This window comes from Chrysochloris asiatica, unplaced genomic scaffold (assembly GCF_000296735.1).
Source record: "Chrysochloris asiatica unplaced genomic scaffold, ChrAsi1.0 scaffold00038, whole genome shotgun sequence".
NCBI lineage: Eukaryota > Metazoa > Chordata > Mammalia > Afrosoricida > Chrysochloridae > Chrysochloris > Chrysochloris asiatica.
The window spans coordinates 12,702,799-12,724,084 of NW_006408556.1; the positions used below are offsets into that span (position 1 = coordinate 12,702,799).

Sequence of the window (21,286 nt, forward strand, 5' to 3'; positions counted from 1 at the left end):
TAAATGAGGTCAGCTGGGCACTTCAGGTTGTTACAATTGTGTACCTTTTGTGGCAGTCACTACTACCTCTTCTGTCTCCAAAGGGAAGCTGTGAACAGACTTCAAGCTCTGAGGGGTGGTGGGTCCATAACAAATCCTATTTATGCCCCATTCCTCTTAGAGCTTCAGTGACCCACCAAGAAACCTTACAGTCTCTCACGGAGAATGTGGTCTATCAGAGGCAAATCTGTCCCTGTCCCTCACTGTCCCCATTCCCCAAGAGCACACCACATCCCTCCTCCAAAAACAACAGACTGGCTAACATGAAGAACTATTTATTGTTAGAGAAAGTCCAGTCTGAAAAAGGAAGGCTGAATCGCGGGGGGTGGGGGGGAGAGCAGAAGAAGAAGGGAGTCCAGGTAGTGAGTCTAGGCGGCAGTGGCGAAGCCCACCCTGTTGTTGCCCATGTCGTAGACAGAGTAGTAGGACCTGAGGAAGACGTCCCCGAGGATCCACAAAGGTTGGCCGTTCTGGGAAGGCAGGTAGGTGGGTTCGACGCCCACGGTGCAGTAGCCGTTATTCTGCCCAACAGAGAAGGACAGCACTCATTCACTGTGTCCCGTGGCTGGGCTCTGAGCCCCAGGTCAGGGCACAGATGCAGGGATGAGTGAGTCAGGGACTCACAGATCAACTGAGCCACCTAGCAGGGGCTGGTTGGAGGGAGTTCTGGAATGGGTGAATGTGGGCTACAGTGGCCTTCTGCCGGGCTCCCTCTCGTTGTGATGGGAGTCTTCTCTCCCAGGCCTCCCTCCCAGAGCAGGGCTGCCTCATGGTAAGTCTGGGAGGCAGGCCTAGGTGAATGCAAGCCTCAGCTTCACCTGACTAGCTATTCAACCTGAAGTCAGTTACTTAAACCTCTCAGAAGCTATACATTTGCCTTTGTAAAAAAAAAAAAAAAAAAAAAAAAAATCACTATCTCCCTTGTCGAATGTTATGAGCATCAAATGGAATAGTGTAGGCAAAGGGCTTCTTCACACAGTAATTAGTTCCTAGAGCCTAGTGTCTATCACCACTAATTCCTACTAATAACTAATAAGATAGAATACATATCATGTTCACTTTCTACTGTCTCTTCTAAAGAAGGGGGTTTTAAATCAATTTGGGGGGGATTAGGTTAAACCAAGGAACTTTCAAGGAGTTGTCAAGAAATAATACAAGGTAGGGAGGCTGAGCATTTCTGGTTCCCCGTCCCTTCCTCCCCTGACCCCTCGAGTGCCCCTGCTGGCTCAACCTGCAAGAAGGGGCCAAGACTCACGTTGAGGATGTAAGAGGAAGGTGGCAGAGGGAACTGCACACCATTAATGGTGAAGGTGAAGGTGGGCAGGTTCTGGATGTTGTTACAGTTCACGACAAACTGCAGAGAGGAACAGGAACCAAGTTAGCTCATTCCCTCCCCCCCACACCTGAGATTACTCCTCTGGTATCCCAGAGCTGAGCCCCAAGACCTGTTTTTGAAATAGAAGGTGCAGCACCAAGGGAAAGTCCTGTAAATAGTGCAGACAGTATACATGTGGAAGCCCAGGCAGTGGGAAGGAGTCTAGGAAACCTGAGCATCTCCCCGACTGTGAACACATTGCTTTTGTCTGAATTTTCTGCACGAGAGAGCAACTCTTTCTGCCCTTTCTATGCAAGACTCCTTTGATGTATGCAAATCTGTGGGAAGCATGGCCATGAGTCTTCCGAAGTTAGTGGGAATGTGTTAGTTAGGCAAACCCTTTGGGAGGCACAGAAGGCAGAGGCAACGGGGCTCTACAGGGGTGAGGAAGGTAAGGAATGAAAGGCTAGCCCCTTGTTGCTCACTTACTTGGCCCCACAATTTAATTCTCTTGTTCTTATCCCAAAGCCCAGCAAGTATTTTGTCTGTTTCCTCTGAGTGACTATAGCTCAGAAGAAATTCTTGCCTAATTGTAACCTCCACAAGACCCCTCAGCACAAATCTCTGGTCCCACTGGAATCAGCCTCCAGCCCTGCACCCACCTCAGTTTTCCCAGGTCCCCACACACTCTCCAGTGTCTTGAAGTAGCTAGGGGTATGGAAGCCAAGAAGTCATTTATTCCTATGCTGTCTGAAGAAACTCCAGTTTCTCCTGAGGACGGTGACACCGCTCTCAAACCCACCTCTCCATACTGGTCCTGCTGGGCCCCGGTGGCCTGTAGAAGGGCGCTCATGTACTGCTGGGGCACGGTGAGCAGAGAGGTTCCTGTGTCCACAATGGCCTGGCAACCTTGGGAGCACCAGCCGGAGGCCTGGCCGCCAATGAGGAACCTGAATGATGAGGAGGAGACAGGCCTTAGCACCTCACCAGCTCAGGGTAGATGAGGAGCAGACAGCTGCTACCACTGAATCACGGTGTACCTCAGGAAGGCAGGCATTCTGCACCATCTATCTAGCCATTCCAACTTGACTCACATCATACCAGAGTCTACCCAAGGCCACTGAAATGGTCATAGGGTTCTCTTTCTAAAAAGTTACAAGGAACATTCTAGAAACCTCAGAAGCAGTGCCACTGATTGACTGTATGTGTGTGGAACCAAGTAGTCCCTCAACACATTCCAATTTCCAATCCGTAAACCCACGGCGTTGGACTATAGGGTCTCTAGCATTAGGAATTGGAGTCCTCCCATCCCTATGTTGTCCCCATCCCACCTCTCTTCTCAGGTTGAGTTGCGCTTTGACACTTCAGCAAAGGACAGTGGGGGCAGGCTGGAGCATATTAGAGGTCCTCTGCTCCCCACCCAGCATTGCCTGCATGTGTGTTTGGCACAAGGTGCCTCAAAGTCTGCTCCGAGGAAGTGCCCATGTCCCCAGAGCCCACCACAGACTTACTCCTCAATGCCAATCTGCCAGTAGAGTTCCTGGGTGACAGGGGCCCAGTAGATCTGGCCTGTGTACAGGCTGTTGTCCACACCCCCGAAGACAACGGCTCCTCCATCCTGAGAGCTTTGCTGGCTGCAGGAGATAGAAGGAAGGATGGGTCAGCAAGTAGCCCTGGGAAAGGCTTCCCCTGCCTGGCAGAGCAAAGCAGAGTGAAACAGCACTCAGGCCCTGGCTCTGAGTCTCTGAATGCTGCAGATAATTAAAGAAAAAATCGACTCCACAGCACCAAACAATAACAAAAATCGCAGCTGCTAACCTAAAGTTTGGAGGTTTGGGATCACTCTGAGCCATCTCAGAAGAGAGGACAGGAAATCTACTTCTGAAACACCAGTCACTGAAAATCCTATGAAACACACTTCTGCTATGAGTGACTCAGAGTCGCGGACCCTGGCACCAGATCTAGATTATGTCATCTCTCCCTCAGAGGGGTGCCCTCCTCTGGTTTCTCTGGATCCCCAGTGCCTCAGGCTACCAAATGATGCTGCCCTCCCAGTCCTGCCTCTGACGGAGCCTCGCATCCTGCTGGAGTCCCAGCATTCCCTGCCTCCCACATCCTGCCCTTGGTGGAACATGTCACCTGGAGCCCCATCCGGGACCCCACTTGTTACTTTTTTTCTGGGATCTGTAAGGAGGTAGGGCCTTGATGGAGGAGAGAAAGGGACCTTCTGAGTGTTTTGGTTTTGGGTTTTTGTTTTGTTTTTAGATCTTCCCTGATAGGGGCATCTGGCTGTGGAACTGGGCAGAGCTTCTAAAGGCTACACTCAGAGTCATGGTAAACAGAAGCAAAGTAAGTCAGTAAGTTTAGTGACAGGGTAACGTTGTAGAAAGTCGCATTCAAGTGATTGAGCCTCTGATGGAAAACCTATCGCAACAGAGTCGATTCTGACTCACAGTGACTGAAACCCTATATAGGATTTCCATGGCTGTAAATCTTTCCAAGAGCAGAAAACCTCCTCTTTCTCCTACAGCCAGCCTGGTAGGTTTGAACTGCAGTCCAATGCCAGCAGAGCTAGTAGGAGTTAAAGGAGCTCCTTGTACAACATTTAGACACTTGGCTGCTAACTGAAAGTTTGGTGGCTTGAACCCATCCAGTGGTTCTGCAGAATAAAGACTTGGCAGTCTGCTCCTATAAAGATTACAGCCTGGAAAAAAAAATTTTACAGTCTAGGAAATTCTATGGGACAGTTCTCCTTTGTCACATGGGGTCACCATGAGTTAAAAGTCGACTCCACAGCACCAAACAATAACAAAAATAATAGACACTAACTGTATCTTAAGGAGCTCTAGTAGCGTAGTGGTTATGAATTGGGCTGCTAATCTCACAGTCAGCAGTTTGAAACTACCAGCTGTTCCACGGGAGAAAGATGAGGCTTTTGCTCCCATGAAGATTTACAGCCTCAGAAACCCTGTACAGGGTCGCTGTGAGTTGGAACCAACTCTATGGCACATAACAACAACAACAACTGTATCTTAGAGATAGTTGGCTAACCCTGGGAGAAGGAAAATCAGTTTCTGGCTGCTCATCCCCTCCAGCGGCTCAGGCTCACAGCCCATTGGCACTAAAGTACTTGTGTTTGTATTTGCTGGTGATAATTCTTTAGGAGTTAATTGTGGACCTAGACCAGAAGACTCCAGGGCCTGGCTAGAACAATAGATCAAAGGAGATGAAGCAATAGATTATTATACAAAAGAGGTATGCAGGTAGAAAACATTTGGACAGAAGGAAATGAGCTAACTGGGGCCCTGGACAGGAGGGAAATCAGTTGGAAAGAGCGAGATTTTGTCCAGGCCAAGTGGGAGTAGACTGGAGATGGGCCCAGAGAGGCAGGGAGGGGCAGTGGGAGCCCAGAGCGAAGGCACTGGGAGGCCTTCATTGTCCAGGGTGGTAGGAGGAGTGGACTGAGCTGGGAACTGGGGACAGGCTGGTGGCTGCTCACTTGCTGAGGTAGAAGCTGAAGATGGGGCTGGTGAGGTCATTATTCTGCAGCATGCCCTGCAGGGCTGTGGTGGCACTGCCCATGGACAGAGCAGGGTAGGCCATGCCCATGATGCCATCGAACTTTGCATAGATGAAGTTGGTACCCGGCTCATTCTCACTCAGGCCAAACTCCTGGTTGGGGACCTGGATGCTCTGGACCTGGAATGGGCAGAGAGGTGGGGAGGTGACAAAGCTGACTCCACCCACCTCCTCGGGCTTCTCAGGGTGCCCCCCCACCCCCCAGGCTCCATTCTTCATCCGCTCTCCTCTGCTCTTCTTTCTGACAAGTCTAGCAAGAGTTGCCTTCTTTTCTAAGCAACAGCATCACCACCACTACCACCTCCATCCCCTTCCTCGCTGAACCCCCCAAGCCCTAAACTCTTTAAAGGATAAAGACCCAGACTGTTCGTCTGGTGTTCCCAGCAGGATGCATGATGGCTCAGTGAGAATTCGGTGAGTACATGAATGGGCCTCTCATATTAATTTCTTGTTGAGTTTTTCTGTCAATTTTCAGGTCTCCATGCAAGTCTCCTAAGACTCTGCTGTCCTGCTTAGAACCCAGTCCCAGCTCCAGGCTGCATTCCCAACATCCCGGGGTGGGAGGAGTGTCCACTCACAGTCAGGGTGTCATAGCCGAAGAAGCCAGTGAGGCTGCCACTGCCGTACTGCAAGGAAAAGGTCTGCCCATTGGTGGAGTAGGTGGATGACTGGCTGGGGTTGAATCGGGAGTGGCTGGCTGCAGGGGTAGGGAGAGAAGACAATATGGGAAGGTCAGACTGGTAAGTGGAAGGTTTCCCATCTCTGCTTCTTGGCTTTTGCTCACATTGTGGGGCCTCACTGAGTCAGGAAGTGGTCCACCTAGGCTCCCTTCATTGGAAGGCCTAGGGGAGGTGACCGGCCTTTGGCCTCAGAGTACACTCACTCTGGCTTACGGAGTCTTGGGCTGTGACCTCCTTGTGGGCGGGGTTAGAGAGACTCCATTTTCATATCCCTGAGCCCCAGCAGAGGGCCTGGCACACAGCAGATGCCAAATAATTACTCATCAGATGAAGGAATGAATGAACTTCTGGGCCCACTCAGCATTTCCCTAGTCCTCTCCCTAAGCTAGCAATGAAGAACCCCTGGGATCAAAGGCACCAGGATCCAAGCCTCAGGATTTAGAAGAGACCAACTTAACTTTAAGGATCTGAACATCACCTGGCTCCCAATATGACTACAGAACAGAACCTATATTTTTCTCTCATATCCCTTGGAGACACTAATCAAGAAGTTAGAAGATAGAGTGGCTTGGAGTAGAATGTCGTAGGGTTGAGTGAGATGGAAAGTGGCATGGACTAGGGTTGCTAGAGTGAACAGAATGGAGATGGGGCATACAATGGAATGCACTAGGATGAATGGGGTGGAGTAAATCAAGTGATACGCTCTGGCGAGCAAAGCAGGTAAAGGGCACCCAGCTACAAGGCAGAACCTCTTTCCTCTGACTCATGCATACCATATGACCTTGGACAAGTCCCTGGCTTTCTCCAGGGCTGACACTCCCCCCAGCAACCCTTCATGATGTTGGTCCTGTCCCCACAGTGTGTCCGTCCCCTACCCCACCTGCCACCCCTAGGACAGGGGTTCAGCCCAGCACTCACTACAAGCCTGGCTCTGACAGTAGACAGAGGGCACCCACAGGTTGGAGGAGCCAGTGTCAAAGAGGACCAGGAAGTTCTGGGGTGGGGTCCCGATGCTGATCTCTCCAAAGTAGGCAGCCTGGAAGAGGAAGAGATAGGTAGGCTGTTAACTCTGAATGGAATGGATCCAAGGAAGCATAGGACCCAGGCTTCTCCATGGGCACAGCAGAGAGGGGACCAGCCAGAACAGGGGCCTAAGCCTTCCCTCCACCCCTGATCCTTAGTCCCTGCCTGCCCAGGACCACTGCAAAGGTCTCTGCTGATGGACCAGCACGTGCCCTCTCCATGCTGTGCTCTAATAATCCACCCCAGAAATCAGGCCACAGGGGCAATGTGGGGCACTCAGGAGGGATGCTGCCCACTGTACAGGTCTGGCCCCTAACCTCTGGCAGCAGGGAGAGGGTGGGAACTCACATCCATGTAGGCCATGGGCTCGTAGGCCACACTGAAGGCGTTGTATTTCTGAGCTGGATCATATTTGTGGTTCTTCAGGAACTCCTCCAGTAAGCCCTTCTCCTTCATGACATCACGGATGGACTTCATTTTCTTCAGGGGGACTCTACAGAGGAACTGAATGTCAGGTAGGGCCTATGTTCCTTCCTCAGCACCTCTAAGAGCCCCAGCCTCTTCTCTGTCTCTCCATCTCTCTGTTGATCTGTCTCCCTATGTCTGCACTGTGTGTGTCTGTGTCTCTTTCTTTATCTCTCTGTCTCTAGCTATCTCTTCTCCCCTTCTTCTTCTCCTCCCCTTCTCCTTCTCTTTCAAACCCAATCTAAAGACTTGCTCTGTGATTCAAAACCATTATTTCCACCCATGCTTGCCCCAGAACCCTAGGTTAAACATTCAGCTGCTAAACACAAGCTCAGCAATTCAAGAGAAAGATGATGCCCTCTGCCCCCTTAAAGATTCACAGTCTCGAATTCACCAGGGAGCAGCTTCGCTTTGCCCAAAGGAATCAGAATTCCTTCGATGTTAGAGGTACACCCCACCCCATCTCCAAGAGCTTCCTAGCACTGGTCTCAAATAGCCCATAAATGCCTTCCCTGGAAGGAGAGAGAAATTGTCTTCAGAATATATGTGCATTTTTCTAAAAGGGTTTTAGAGATGGCAACGTACACCCCAAAGAGAGTCTCCTCTTATGGTAGGTCCTGGGCACCTAATTTCTAATTCTGCCTCTGCCATTACTCCTATGATCTGGGGCTGACTACTGCTCTTCTCAGCCTTTAGTCTAGATCAGCTCTTGAGTTGGGATTTGTGAAGTACGGGCTTCCGCCATGTCACCGCACACACGGCCTTCCCCACTCAGGTGTCCTTCTAGATCTGCTTGCTGTCCTCGCCTAGGATCTCTGCAAGTCCACCTAGACCTGCTTCAGGCTTAAGGGCTCCTGCTCCATTCGCTCGTTCTCCATCTCTCATTGCTTCAGGTCCTGAAATTCTCCAGTAAACTCACTCATCCTAAAATGTGAGGACTGATAGCAGTGCAATGCTAACCACTGCTACAGAATTTACACATATAAAAGAAGTGCCATAGAAGAGTTAGCCCTTAACCTCAGGGATGATCCTTATTGGTAGAATAGCAGGCAGCGTAGTGCCCTGTGAGTCCTGTCTGTCATTCCACCAGACTTGGCGACCTCACTCCCTTTCTCTTGACACCTCACACAGACTAGTGTTGCTGCTAAGCAGGGATTGCCTGGTGGTCTAGAGGGCTGCTCTGAGGGAGAAGGGTGAGGCTTTCTGCTCCCATAAAGACCTACAGCCTCAGAAACCTTATACAGGGTTGCTGGGAGCTGGAACCTACTGAACAGCATCCAGCAATGACAGCAATATTGCTGGTTAAAAGCTTTGGAGATCTGCCGGAGTGGCCAATTAATTTGGGCCCCTAGGGAGTCCCTGGTTAGGCACTATTAACCAAAAAATTGGTGGTTCAAACCCACCTAGAGGTACCTAGGAAGATAAGCCTGGCATCTGCTTCCAAAGAATCAGCCATTGAAAACCCTGTGAAGCAGTTCTACTCTGGCACACGTGGGGTCAGTGTGAGCTGGAATCAACTCGACAGCAGCTGGATAGGGAGTTAGAGTTCAAGAACATCTTGTGAAAGTACTTCTATATCCAGAAATAAATCCGTGGGAAGAAGTCACAGCCACCAATCAGGTGCAGATGGCTGACACCCAGAGGGCTACACAGCTCTCAGTTTGGGTCCATCTTTTCTCCTCAGATGGGGAAAGGCCTGTGCCTCTTCCTTTGACTGGAGGTTTCTTCAGGGCAGGACCTGTGTCTCCTCTCATCTGAATCCCCTCTAACACTAGCAAAGAGAGGAATTCCAGTGTGGAGAGAGATGCAGTGTTCCCTGGCCGAGCTGCCCTGCACCAGTCAGGACCCAGACTCACCTGACTACCGATGCCTCCAAGACCTGGAGGCAGACCAGGACTGCCAAGATACACTTCATGATGCCGTCTCCCAGCTTGCTACCGAGGAAAAATCACACCAAGTCCTGCAATGGCACTGGAGTGACAGCCTGAGCAGCCCTCTTCCTTTATACTCCAGGGACTCACCCAGTCCCCCCTGTCTCCTTGCCCTGAGCAAACATGGCTGCAACCCCAATGTACCCTGTGCTGTATACAGTCATTGTTCTTGTATGTTTTTCCACATACATTTCATCTTATTGACATTTTCATACAAGCAGTAGAGGCCAGAGGGTGCAAGTGATAAGAAAGAACAAAGTTGCCGTCAGATGGAATGGCAGGGATTACTTTTTTGTCCTAAAACCAGAAGTGTGATGTAGGCATCTTTCGAATGAGGACTGGAGAAAACTAGAACCAGGGTGAGGGATACAAGATCTATAGGTAGGATTTCTCCACCTCAACACTATTGACATTTCAGGCTGGATAATTCTTTGTTGTAAGTACTGTCCTGTGTATTATAGAATATTGAGCAGCATCCCTGGCTTCTACCCACTAGATACCAGCAGCAATCAAAAATGCCTGCAGACATTACCAAATGTTCTTTGGTGTGACATCACCAAGAATCTCTGGAAGTCTGGCTCAGGGACGGGTTCCCAGCACCCCAAGCCCACCAATGGGGGAAGGAGTTAGAGAGTCCGAGGAAAGATGACGGTGGTGAGGGTGGTGCTGATGGTGACAGTTATGGTAATGTTGGGAGTGCTGATGCTGGTGGTGAGGCTGAGACACCAGTGACTGAAGTCATGGCCATTTGGGGCAGCTTCAGAGGTTTTCGAGGTCAAATAGGGCATTTGGAGAAATTCTCATCATCATTTCTTTATTAAGCAAGTATCAGGACATACTGACAGTATGAACTACACTGGCTTCTGGCTGTGCCTTGTGTATCAGACTGGAACAACCAGGTGCCTGGGGCAGGGACGAGAGAAGATGGGACATTGCCACTCCTTGCTGTTCATTGTCCTGCCCTTCTCCTGCCCCATGATCTCTACCAGAAGCCATAATGACTCATGTGTGTCAGAGTAGAACTGCGCTTTATAGGGTTTTCAGTGGCTGATTTGGGGGACAGAGATTGCCAGACCTTTCTTCCAATGCACCTCTGGGTGGAATTAAACCTCCACCCTTAAAGTTAGCCAAACATAACTGTTTGTACCACTCAAGGGCTCCTCTTGCACTATGTTGTTGTGTTGTTATGTGCCGTGAAGTCAGTTCTGACTCATAGCGACCCTGTACAGGGTTTCTGTACTGTAAATCTTTACGGGAGCAGAAAGCCTCATCTTTCTCCCACGGAATAGCTGGTGGTTTCAAATTGCTGACCGTGAGATTAGCAGTCCAATTCATAACCGCTATGCTGCCAGAGCTCCTTCTCTTGCACTATACCAGGCAGCAATCTGTACTGTCCATAACCTTTCATTCATCAATTTCCCAAAGCAGATCCCCAGGCCTTGCTTATGAGACATCTCTGGGTGGACTCAAACCACCAGCCTTTTGATTAGCAACTGAGCATGTTAATGATTGCATCACCTAGGGACTCCACTGGCGTCCTGGTATGATGCTCTAGGATAAAGCCCTGGACTACAAACTCAGTTTGAACCTCAAGTTTGTCACTTCAAACTAATCAGCTGTTCCTTGGAAACCCTACACAGGGTCACTATGAGCTGAAACCAACTCAACAGCCCTTAACAACAACAGAGACTCCATTGTCTCTTTTAAAAACCAAGTCCAAGTCCGATGCTGTCAAGTTCATTCCAGCTCCTGTCCACTTCATTTGTTACAGAGTAGAACCGCTCTAGGATTTTCTCAGCTGTAATCTTTACAGAATCAGACAGCCAGATCTTTCTTCTGCAGTGCCACTGGGTGGGTTTGAACTGCTGATCTTTAGGTTACCAGTTGTTGTTATTAAGTAAATCTACTTATGGACCGCCATTGTTTCTGGTTCTACGTAAATACCTGTGTTTCCCATTTTTCTCCGCTCAAAGCTTTGTCTGTCCTTTTTTCTGCCCTGAAGTCTGACTGATCCTGTCCCTCATCCCTAATCTCCAAGTGTCCCCCTTTCCTCTCCTGCTTACCAGCTATCATTGCCTAAGGTGGCCAGAGTTGACCTACTGCCTGCTAACCTGGCAAGGGAGAGTTCTCCATTTCAGGGTGAGTGGAAAAAGTCCCCCATGCCAACACCCTCTCTGCCACCTCCTGCCCGGCACACAGGGCTTCAAACACATTTGTCAGGCCCTTGGCCCCCAGGTGAAAGGCCAGGGCAAGGCCTGCCAACACTGAGATAAATCTAGCCAGTGGGGGATTTTCCACTCTGGCCACAGCTAACCACTGCCCAGCCACAGTCCTGGAGCCTCCCCCAGTTCTGTGGTGGATAGGGAAAGGGGACTCAAGCTCTGTCGGGACCTGGCACAGAGAGGGAGGTTCCTGCTTGGTTGTAGCTCAAAGCCAAGTCAATTTTCACACTCCCCTGCAGTCACCAAGGGTATGTTGTTTTCCCTGGGGTAGAGAGGGGATGCTCAGATTTGGAAAAACAAGCCAAAAGAATGTATAGGCTCCTTGTCACATGGTATGAGTATAATAGGATGGCATGGGATCCCATACGTCTTGTGAGACCTACCAGACTTGCAGCATTCACCTCCAGGAATCCTTTCCTCAACTGGTAGAACCCAAGACACAGCTCGGCTAGCTTTCCCTAATCCTCAGTTTGTACCACATCTCTCTGAGCATCCCTGTCCCACGACCCAGCTTATGATACTTATTTCATAACATCTTATATCTCAGTCACTTGCCCCGAATCCTACAGCTTATAATCAAAGCAAGATTCTCTTCTTGCCTGTGACTTCTTAAACAGCACATTCATCTTGCTGAGGGTCTGCAAGTATGATGCTGGGAGCACACCCACAACCACTGCCCACCCTTCACCCACAGCAGACAATTGTCACTCTTCCCCATGGTGCTCAGACATGGTCTTAGAATCCTTCTCCATCTAATGCTCCATGTGGCCATTCTCAGTTGAGCATGCAATGACAATCCCAAGCCCTTTAATGCCATTTTGTTTTATTTTTAATTCTGGATACCAGATCTCTTTTTAAATTCTGCCAGTTACCATTCTATCTTCTAGCTCATTTGGTACACACTTAGATTTTAACAGCTGCAATCAGTGTGTAAATGTTCTGCTTTTGTCACTTAGGATTATTGCCTGGACACATTTCCCTGGAGTGAGATAGGCCACATTCTTATCAATCTCAGTGGCTATAAAGTGCTCTCTCATCTTGATAGCTAGGATTACATAACCCTATTCATTTGAGTGATTTCCAGTTTCCCCTGCTATCAGTAGCACTTACACTCGCAAACCCAAAATCTTCCAAAGGAGTGAGCTCCCCATTATCAAGTGCTCCAGTAGAGCTGAAAGGAGCTTCCTTGGGGGGATACTGGTGGAGGAACCACCTGCAATGGATGTGAAATTGGATCAGGAATCCAAGTTACCTCTTTGTAAATAAGTTCACAAATCTCAAAGACTGCATCTCAACCCTGGGACAAGTATTTACTAAACCTTAAGTCTTTGACAGCTGTCTGCATGAATTTTAGTTACAGCTACTGTTTTGATTGTAGAGTTTTTCATTGTTTTCCCTGTTTTTTATATTTACACTATTATTTCAACTAAATCCATTGGGGGCATATTGGACTGGAGTTGGTTTATTTTCTCTCAAGTTCAAGGATTTAATCTCTCTCTTTTTATTTATATATATATATTGGACATGCAAAAATAACATAGAGAAACAGAGAGTCAGAGAGTTCCATCTCCCTTTCATTCAGTGTCCCCTAATGGTAAACCAAAGTTAAAACCATTGACTTCCGGCAAGATGGCAGACTAAGCAGACACACTACTTAGACCCTCTACAACAAAGATATGAGAAACCAAATGAAACAAACACAGGTGGCAATCCTGGAACCCTGAACTGCAGAGGAAAGGTTAGAGAACTTGCCTGAATGCATGCTGGGAGGAGAAGCTGAGCAGGACAGAGAGAGAGGGAGACAAACTGGTGAATGGCTGGCCAGAGCGCACGACCATCTTAGGAGCAGTTTCGGCAACAGAAGGTGTCCTGCCAGAGCAGATTCACACACGACACAGGAAAGGTGTGATTCCTTCTTTTTCTCCATGTTCCCTTGATGACTAGAGGTGTGGTCACCTCCCAGCTTCATCCACTTCCAGCTCAGACCATAGTCTCCAAAAGTCATGCCAGTGTGAGGCAGGGGCCAGCTGTGCCACTTCAGTGCTCCGCTTTGGTGTCTGGATTCAGGCAAGCTGGGCTCCAGACCTACAGACCCCTCAGAGCCACCAGTCCAGCATTTAACCAGTTACCCTGCTCCTAGCTGCCTTTGTAGTCCTAACAGACACTGAAACCAGCTCTGTCGAGGGCCTGCATGAACTACATCCAGATTGAGGCCAATAGGAACTCCATCTAGGGCCAGGAACGCTGCTCTCACATCCTTCCCAAACCCATCTCTTGAGCTCCATGGCTTGCAGGAGCTTCCCAGAGTTTTCTCCACTCTGGGACCAACAGTTGCACTGATTTGCTTCATTTTGTTTTGTTTTGTTGGTTTTTTTCTTTCCTTGTTTCATCATTTTTGTTTATTGTTTCTCCTCCTTCTCTTTCCATTCTCTTGAATTGTATCCTTTCTATCTCTGCTGTTGTCCTTTTTTTCTTCTGTTTCTCATTTCCCCTCTTCTTTTTATTCCTCTTTTGATCTCTCTTTACTATTCTCTACTCTCTTTTTCTTTTTATCTTCCCTCTCCCTGGTTTATCTAAGTGTTGTTGTTTTTTTCACCTTCTTCTTCCTTTTATTTCCTCTCTTATTTCCCTCTTCTGAAGCTCCACTTTTTTCTCTCTCTCTTCTCTTTTTCAGTTATTGTTGTTGTTCAGTGACGGCGAGTCGGTTCTGACCCATAGTGACCCTATATAGGGTTTCCAAGGAGCAGCTGGTGAGCTTGAACCACTGACCTTGCAGTTCAAACGATTTTGCAGTCTGATGCATTAGCCCACAGCGCCACACCAGGACTCCACTTATTGTATAGAAGTATTAAAAGTAAAACAAACCTATAAATATGAAAATAGGGATCCAGAGATATCAACTTGTAATAAAGTCAACTGCAAGAGGGAATAGTGTAGATACAGAACTTCCAAAGGGCATGGAAGTCAAGCAGATCTCTGCTTATAATCTGCTCTATAACCTTCACTCAATTCACAAGATAAAGTTAGAAGAAGGAAAAAAACAAAAACCGTTGTCATCAGTCTATTCCAACTCAGAGTGACCCTATAGGGTTTCGAACACTAAATCTTTCAGAAGCAGAGTGCCAAATCTTTCTGCTGCAGAGCAGCTGCTGGGTTTGAACCACCAACCTTCTGGTTTACAGCCGAGTGCACCTCCCTTACGATAACATCTTATTTAGCATGGTTATCAAAACCAGGAAATTAACCCTGATGCAGCACCTTTAACCAGTTTATAGAGTTACTTTGGAGTCCTGGTGTGGTGCTGTGGGCTAATGCATCAGACTGCAAAGTCATTTGAACTGCAAGGTCGGTGGTTCAAGCTCACCATCAGCTCCTTGGAAACCCTCTACAGGGTTGCTATGGGTCAGAATTGACTTAACAGCACTTAATAACAACAACAGACTTACTTTAATTTCACCCATTTTCCCACCAATGTCTTTTTTTTTTCCAGTCTGGGATCCAACGTAAGTTCCCACATTGCATTAAGTTTTCAGGCCTTTCATCTCTTCTAGTCTATGGCAGTCTGTCTTTGTCTTTCTTGATCTTGTTACTTTCAAAGAGCACTGGGTTTTTTTTCTGTAGCACGTCCCTCCATGTAGGCCTATCTGCTGGTGTCTCACTAGTAGACTGAGGTCATGCATTTGGGGACAAGGACCACAGAGGGGATATGCCCTTCTCAGTGCACAGTATCAGGAACCATCTTCCTGATGATTTTACCTGGCCACTTGAGCGCTGCCAGGTTTCTCCACTGCAAAGTTATTGTTTTTCCCATATCTTTCGGGGGTGGGGGTACTTTGCTAATAGGCACCTGTTTCTTACTATTCTTTTTCCTTCTAATTTTAACATCTGTTAATGGTTCTAGCCTGCAACAGTCATGAATGGTGTTTGCATAACAGGGACTTTCATCCCTTCTACATTTCTTAATCAAGGTGCTCTGGTAGTGTAGTGGTTACAAGTCGGGCTGATAATCTCATGGTAAGCAGTTTGAAACTACCAGCGGTTCTGCAGGAGAAAGATGAGGCTTTCTACTTCCTGTAAAGATTTACAGCCTTGGAAACCCTATTAACAGAGTCGCTATGAGTCAGAACCGACTCCACGGCACATAACCCCCACCACATGTCTTCATTGAACCCCTGGTGTGGCGCTGCGGGATCAGCATTGGACTGTGAACCACAAGGTCTGCAGTTCAAACCCACCAGCTGCTCCTCGGAAACCCTATACAAGGTCACTATGAGTCAGAACTGACTCGATGGCGCTTAACGACAACCTATTCCTTAATTAGCTTTCTGTTGTAAGGAAGAACTCGGTTCAAAGTTTTTATTATTTCTGTTTGAATGTCTTATTTTCTAATATTGTCAAATATCTTTTTTGTTGATATTTTGTTGATCAGGCCTCTCTGGTGCCTTTCAGTTAGTTGTTGAGTCTTTAACCATTTATGTCACCCAGGGACTCCTAGGTTCAAGGTTTTAAAGCAGCCTCTTTCTTCCCTGTTAAAATATCCCATTCACCAAGAGTATAGCAGGTGAGGTGCCAAGTGTTATGTATTTGTGTTTTATCATATAGTTGCATAACAATCTCAAAAGACAGGTCATGTTTTCCCGATTTTACAGAAGAGATCATTTTATCTGTCTGTCTCAAATATCTGGAACACACATGGGTCTCTGTCTGTACAAATGAAGAAATAAAATGAATGTTTTTCTCTCTGATCTACTGATTCATTTTCCTGATACTGCCTGGCTTAAAAAGAAAGAGAGGTACAAAGGGATTTCAAAAATTTCATGGAAAAAAATCCATGATCATTTCATTCCATTTTTCCCTGAACTTTTGGAAGCTTCCTCTTGTTGGATTGCTAAGACAGAGAGAGCCTCTCACAGGACAACCAGCTGCAGCAAGAGTAGGGAGAGAGCTGAACCTCAGAACCATCTGGAATCTGGGAGCTACATCCCCCACAAGACATCTTCTTGGCTTCTTATTCCTGCTTCTCTCCTCTCTGGCTCTCACTGTGGCCTGGCTTTCTCAACAGGACCAACCAGCAGCAGCTGAGTTTTACATTTTCAGAGAAAGAGCCAGTAACTGGTTGCCATTTAATTGATTCTGAATCATGGTGAGCCCAAGTGATTCAGAGTACAGCTGTGTTCCATAGGGTTTTCATCGTCTGATTTTATTGAAAGTTGATCGCTAAGCCTTTCATCTGAGACACCTCTCAGTGGACTTGAACCTCCAGTTTTTTCAGTTAGCAGCCAAATCTGTTAACCATTGCATCACCCAGGAACTTTCATAGAAAGAAGGAAACTAAAATTCCCAGGGAAGTTCTTTGGTTGATCCATTTGGGGTCAGATGCCTACTCCTGTACTAATCAAGTATGGACAGAAGGCAGACTTATATAAAAGCTTGGCAACTCCCTCAGGAAGTACATTGAAGAGTGTGAGCTGGGATAGTTCCCAGAAGTAAGGGTGTTTCTGGACAAAGAAGCTCAGAGATGTCCATGCAAATCTATTTCTCATTGCCACATGGACTCTTTTTTCAGTCCTCTTAGTGAAGAATGTGATGTGTGACATAGAACTAATTTCTTTATTGTTGTTGTTAAGTGCTATCCAGTCAGTTCCGACCAATAGCAACCCAGTATGAGTTTCCAAGGAGTAGCTGGAGAGCTTGAACCACCGATCTTGCGGTACAAACCAACTTTGCAGTCCAGCGCATTAACCCACAGCGCCATACCAATCTCTACCACCCAGTGGCTCTTTGACCCCGTTTATTCACTTACCCTTTCTGAGTCAGGTTTCCTTGACAATGAAAAGGAGCTAATGCCTGTCTCATGGGATTGTTGTGTTCTTTAAATTGGACAGGGAATTAGAGCAGGGTATAAAAAGGACAGAAACTTTTAGGGAATGTTGATAGTTTCTTATCTGAGAACTGGTTGCATGAAGATGTTCAGTGGGTAAAAAATTAGTGAGCTGAACACTCACTTTCCATATGTGAATTGTACATCAAGAAAAAATGTTTTTGTTTTTTTTTTTTAATCAATAATATTTTTGAAAGAAGGAAGAGGAGAAAGTAATCAGAACACCTGCCCTATGGTGGCCCAAAGATGAAGGCTAGGGCTAGTCCCTTCTGTCAGGAAGCTCTGTGCTGATGGGAAGATTGCACACTACCCCTTAGGAACGTTGCCCAAGGAGTCCAGGTATGGTGCTGTGGGATAATGCACTGGACCGCAAGGCTGGTTTGAACCACAAGGTCAGTAGTTTAAACTCACCAGCTGCTCCTTAGAAACGCTATAAAGGGTTGCTATGAGTCAGAACCAACTCAAGGGCACTTAGCAACAACAACAACAACAACAACAATGTTACCCAAGGTGTCAGAAAGGACTTTAGGTGAAATAAGGACGAAAATTTCTTCTTTAAATAGACATGTATTGATTACAATACAAGGAGGCTGAAAATTTTTTGTAAAGAGACTTCCAGAAAGATGGTGGATTAGGAAGAAGCAGTACACAGACCCACTACAACAAAGATATGGAGACCAAGAGAAATGGATGTAGATGGTACCTGGAACCCTGAGCTTCAGATGAAGGGATAGAAAAGTGGACTGAATGCTTACTAGGAGAGAAAGTGGAACAGACATGGCATAAAAAGGAGACAGACTAGTGACCTGTGTCAGCTGGCCAGGCCCAGTGCGGTCATCTGGAACATTTGCGAATGGCTATGGAAGCAGACAGCAGCTTAGTGGCACAGAACAAGGCCAGTGACTGACAGAGAGAAAGGTGTGATTTTTTTCCTGTTCCACACACCCACTAGTGATAAGAGACATGACCAGCCCCACCCTCGTCCACCTCCAGAGAAGCTCTGCTCTCCCTGTGGTCAGAACAATATGATAGTGAGCTATGTAGTTGTGAATTACATCAACATGAATTGGGAGCTATCTGCACCAACCCCAACACCGTATTCAAGTGAGTCCTGCTCCAGACCTACAGAGCCAGTCTTGCCCAGTCCTGGACTATCGGGAATTCTCGTGGCTGGTCACCTCACCCTGCTGTCCCCAGCTGCTTTGAAGTCTGCACAAAGTACTTCCAGATTGGGTGTCCAGAACAGACGACACCTAGGCCTAGATGACCTCCACATAGTGTTGGGAGCACCTCCATCTCATGCCTTGTCTACCCACCGTGTGAGCTTCTTGGCTGAAAAGCCCACCAGAGTCTTATCCTCTCTAGGTCTGGCACTTACCCTGTTTCTTTCCTTTCATTGTTTTGTTTGTTAATTCTCCTTCTTTTCTTTCCCTTCCCTAGTTTTTATCCTTTCTATCTCTACTTTCATATTTTCTTCTTTTCTTCTATTTCTCTCTCCCCTGTCTTTCCCAACCATTCAAGATCAAAACGTCAGGCAATATACAAGAGGGAGACTAGCAGAGGAAAGATTAAGGTAAAAGGAGACACAGGGGTAATGTTAAGGTGAGTAGAGGTCAATACTGTTAACTGTTGGTACATGGAAAAGATTGCAATTATTGTAACGAAGAAAAGTATGTGGTTTGTTGGATGTAAAACTGATGATCTGATCTGTAAACCTTCACTCAATTCACACACACACACAAAAATACTACAAATTATCTTCTCAGATCACAACATTATTTAGAAATCAACAATAGGAAGATCAAGGGGTAAAAATCAAATACATGGAAAGTGAATAACACCCTGCTTCCCTGCTTAAAAGCTACTGGGTAATGGAACAGATAAAAAATTAAATTAAAAATTCCTTGAACCAGACTGAAACTCAAAGGGAACACGAGCAGGCATGTAAGCTTGCTGGTGACCACATTGGTTTACTGGTAAGTGGAAGAGGGGGAAAGGCAACAATGAAGATGTATGGTGAGTTTGACCATGTTCCATAGACTCCTGTTGAATTGGAGATGAGAGAGAGAAGAGGAGGACTGGTGAGACCTGGGGACTCCTGAGCCCATGGACAAGGATATAGCCACGGAAGGCTAGAGCTGAGAGTGAAGTGTCCAGCTGATATGAAGTGAGGGGAGATGCACAAGAATGCCCGAACTTGTAAGTAGTACCCATTATACCTAGCTTCGATGGCTTGATAATCAAAACTCGACTAGAGGAAGATAAAACTTTTTTTTTTGATAAAGGAAACAAGTATAAATTGCTACAATTTGATGAATTTGACCTCTACTTATGGATGTAGTAGCTCAAAATACCAACTGAGAGGCAAGAAGTTTTCACATCACGTATCAATCATATCCCCTTTGAATACAGTGTTGATAGGGATGGGCAACTTAGACACTCGTTATATAAAATGAGGGGGCATTAAATGCACAAAGTGAGTGGCTTACAAGTTTTCAAGAGGGAGTTTAGTTTCATAGTATGTGGGGGAAGGTAGAATCCCCACTGAATAGTTTTCATCTTGTCTAGATGGGTCTGGTGAAAGGAGATGGGGATAAGAGTCTTATGATTCAATAATGAGTAATTGTTATCATGACTAATTGCTACTGTCACAACTGTAAAGGTAGATGTTTTGTAACAAAAAGGGGGGAGTAGTTAATCTTACAGTCCAGAAACAGAGGACCCTAGGACCATCAAGGGAGAAGAGCATAAGTGGAATGTGGGACCCTATCCAGAGAAGCAATGACACCAGAGATGGAGGCAGAGATGAGGACATGGAGAGAGAGAGCAGCTGAGGACCAGGAAAAAGAAACACTGTGTGTGCTGGTAGCCAGGAGGCAGGCTTACAGAATGTGCCCTTTGGTTGTTTAAATGATTACATATTCCTGAGTGTTTTTGTGTATATCCCCCTCCCTCCACCACACACACACACACAAAAAAAAAGCCCAGCGAGAATAGAAGCAAACACTGTTGCATTTTACAAATGCACGGAGGAGATTGTAATAATTGCAATGAAATGAGGAGTGTAAAACTGATGTTCTCCCATGTAAACTATCACTCAATTCACAATCAAAACGTGTTTTGTTTTGTTTTTTAAATTCCTTGAACCAAATGAAAACACCCCTGAACAAAACCTCTGGGACGCAGCAAAATCAGTGCTCAGAGGGCAATTTATAGCAACACGCACATCCAAAAAGAAGACAGAACCAAAATCATCACATTAACCCAACATCTCCAACAATTAGAAAAAGAGCCACCAAGTAAGCCATCTGCCCCCAGAGGAAATTAATAAATAAGACTTGAACAGAAATAAGCGAAACAGAAAAACTATAGAACGAATCATTAAGACAAGAAGCTGGTTCTTTGAAAGGATTAATAAATTGGCATGTCTAACAAATGACACAAATGAGAAATTATATGGGTGATGTCACAATAAAACCAACAGAAATAAAAAGGGTAATAACAGATTATTATGAAGACTTGTACTCTAACACATCTGAAAATCTAGAAGAAATGGATAAATTTCTAGAAACACAGGATCTACCTAAACTAACATAGACACAAGTAGAAAACTTGAATAAACCCATAACAAAAGAAAAGACTGATCAAGTCATTTAAAAACTCCCAACAACAACAAAAAGTCTAGGTCCAGATGACTTGACTGGTGAAGTCTACCAAACACTCAGAGAAGAGCTACTCAAACTATTCCAGAACACAGAAAAGGACTGAAAACTCCCAAATATATTCCATGAGGTGAGCATAACTTCCATGCCAAAACCAGGCAATCACCGAAGAAAGAAAATTATAGACCAGTATCCCTCATGAGGGAGTTCTGGTGTACCTCTGTAGGATAAGCACTAGACTGACTACAAACCACAAGGTCGCAGTTCAAACTCACCAGCCGCTCCTTGGAAACCCTGTACAACATTGCTATGAGTCAGAACAAAATCCTAGCCAACAGACTTCTACAACATATCAAAAAAATAACACATCCTGACCAAGTGGGATTCATACCAGGTATGCAAGGAGCTCTGGTAGCGTAGTGGTTACAAATCGGGCTGCGAACCTTAAGGTCAGCGGTTCGAAACTACCAGCCGCTCCGCGGGAGAAAG

The 21,286-nt window shown here is 46.5% G+C and overlaps 1 protein-coding gene across 1 annotated transcript; it reads right to left on the reverse strand.

Annotated features, from left to right (window-relative positions):
* Positions 1 to 407: 407 nt before the first annotated feature.
* On the reverse strand, positions 408 to 9,016 carry PGC (progastricsin (pepsinogen C)). The gene is made up of 9 exons (XM_006860448.1): positions 8,958 to 9,016; positions 6,985 to 7,129; positions 6,532 to 6,649; positions 5,512 to 5,630; positions 4,854 to 5,053; positions 2,866 to 2,988; positions 2,157 to 2,304; positions 1,295 to 1,393; positions 408 to 560 (listed from the first exon to the last, which is right to left on the reverse strand). Exons 1-9 carry the CDS (start codon positions 9,014 to 9,016, stop codon positions 408 to 410), a joined length of 1,164 nt encoding a protein of 387 aa, XP_006860510.1.
* Between the last annotated feature and the right edge of the window lie 12,270 nt (positions 9,017 to 21,286).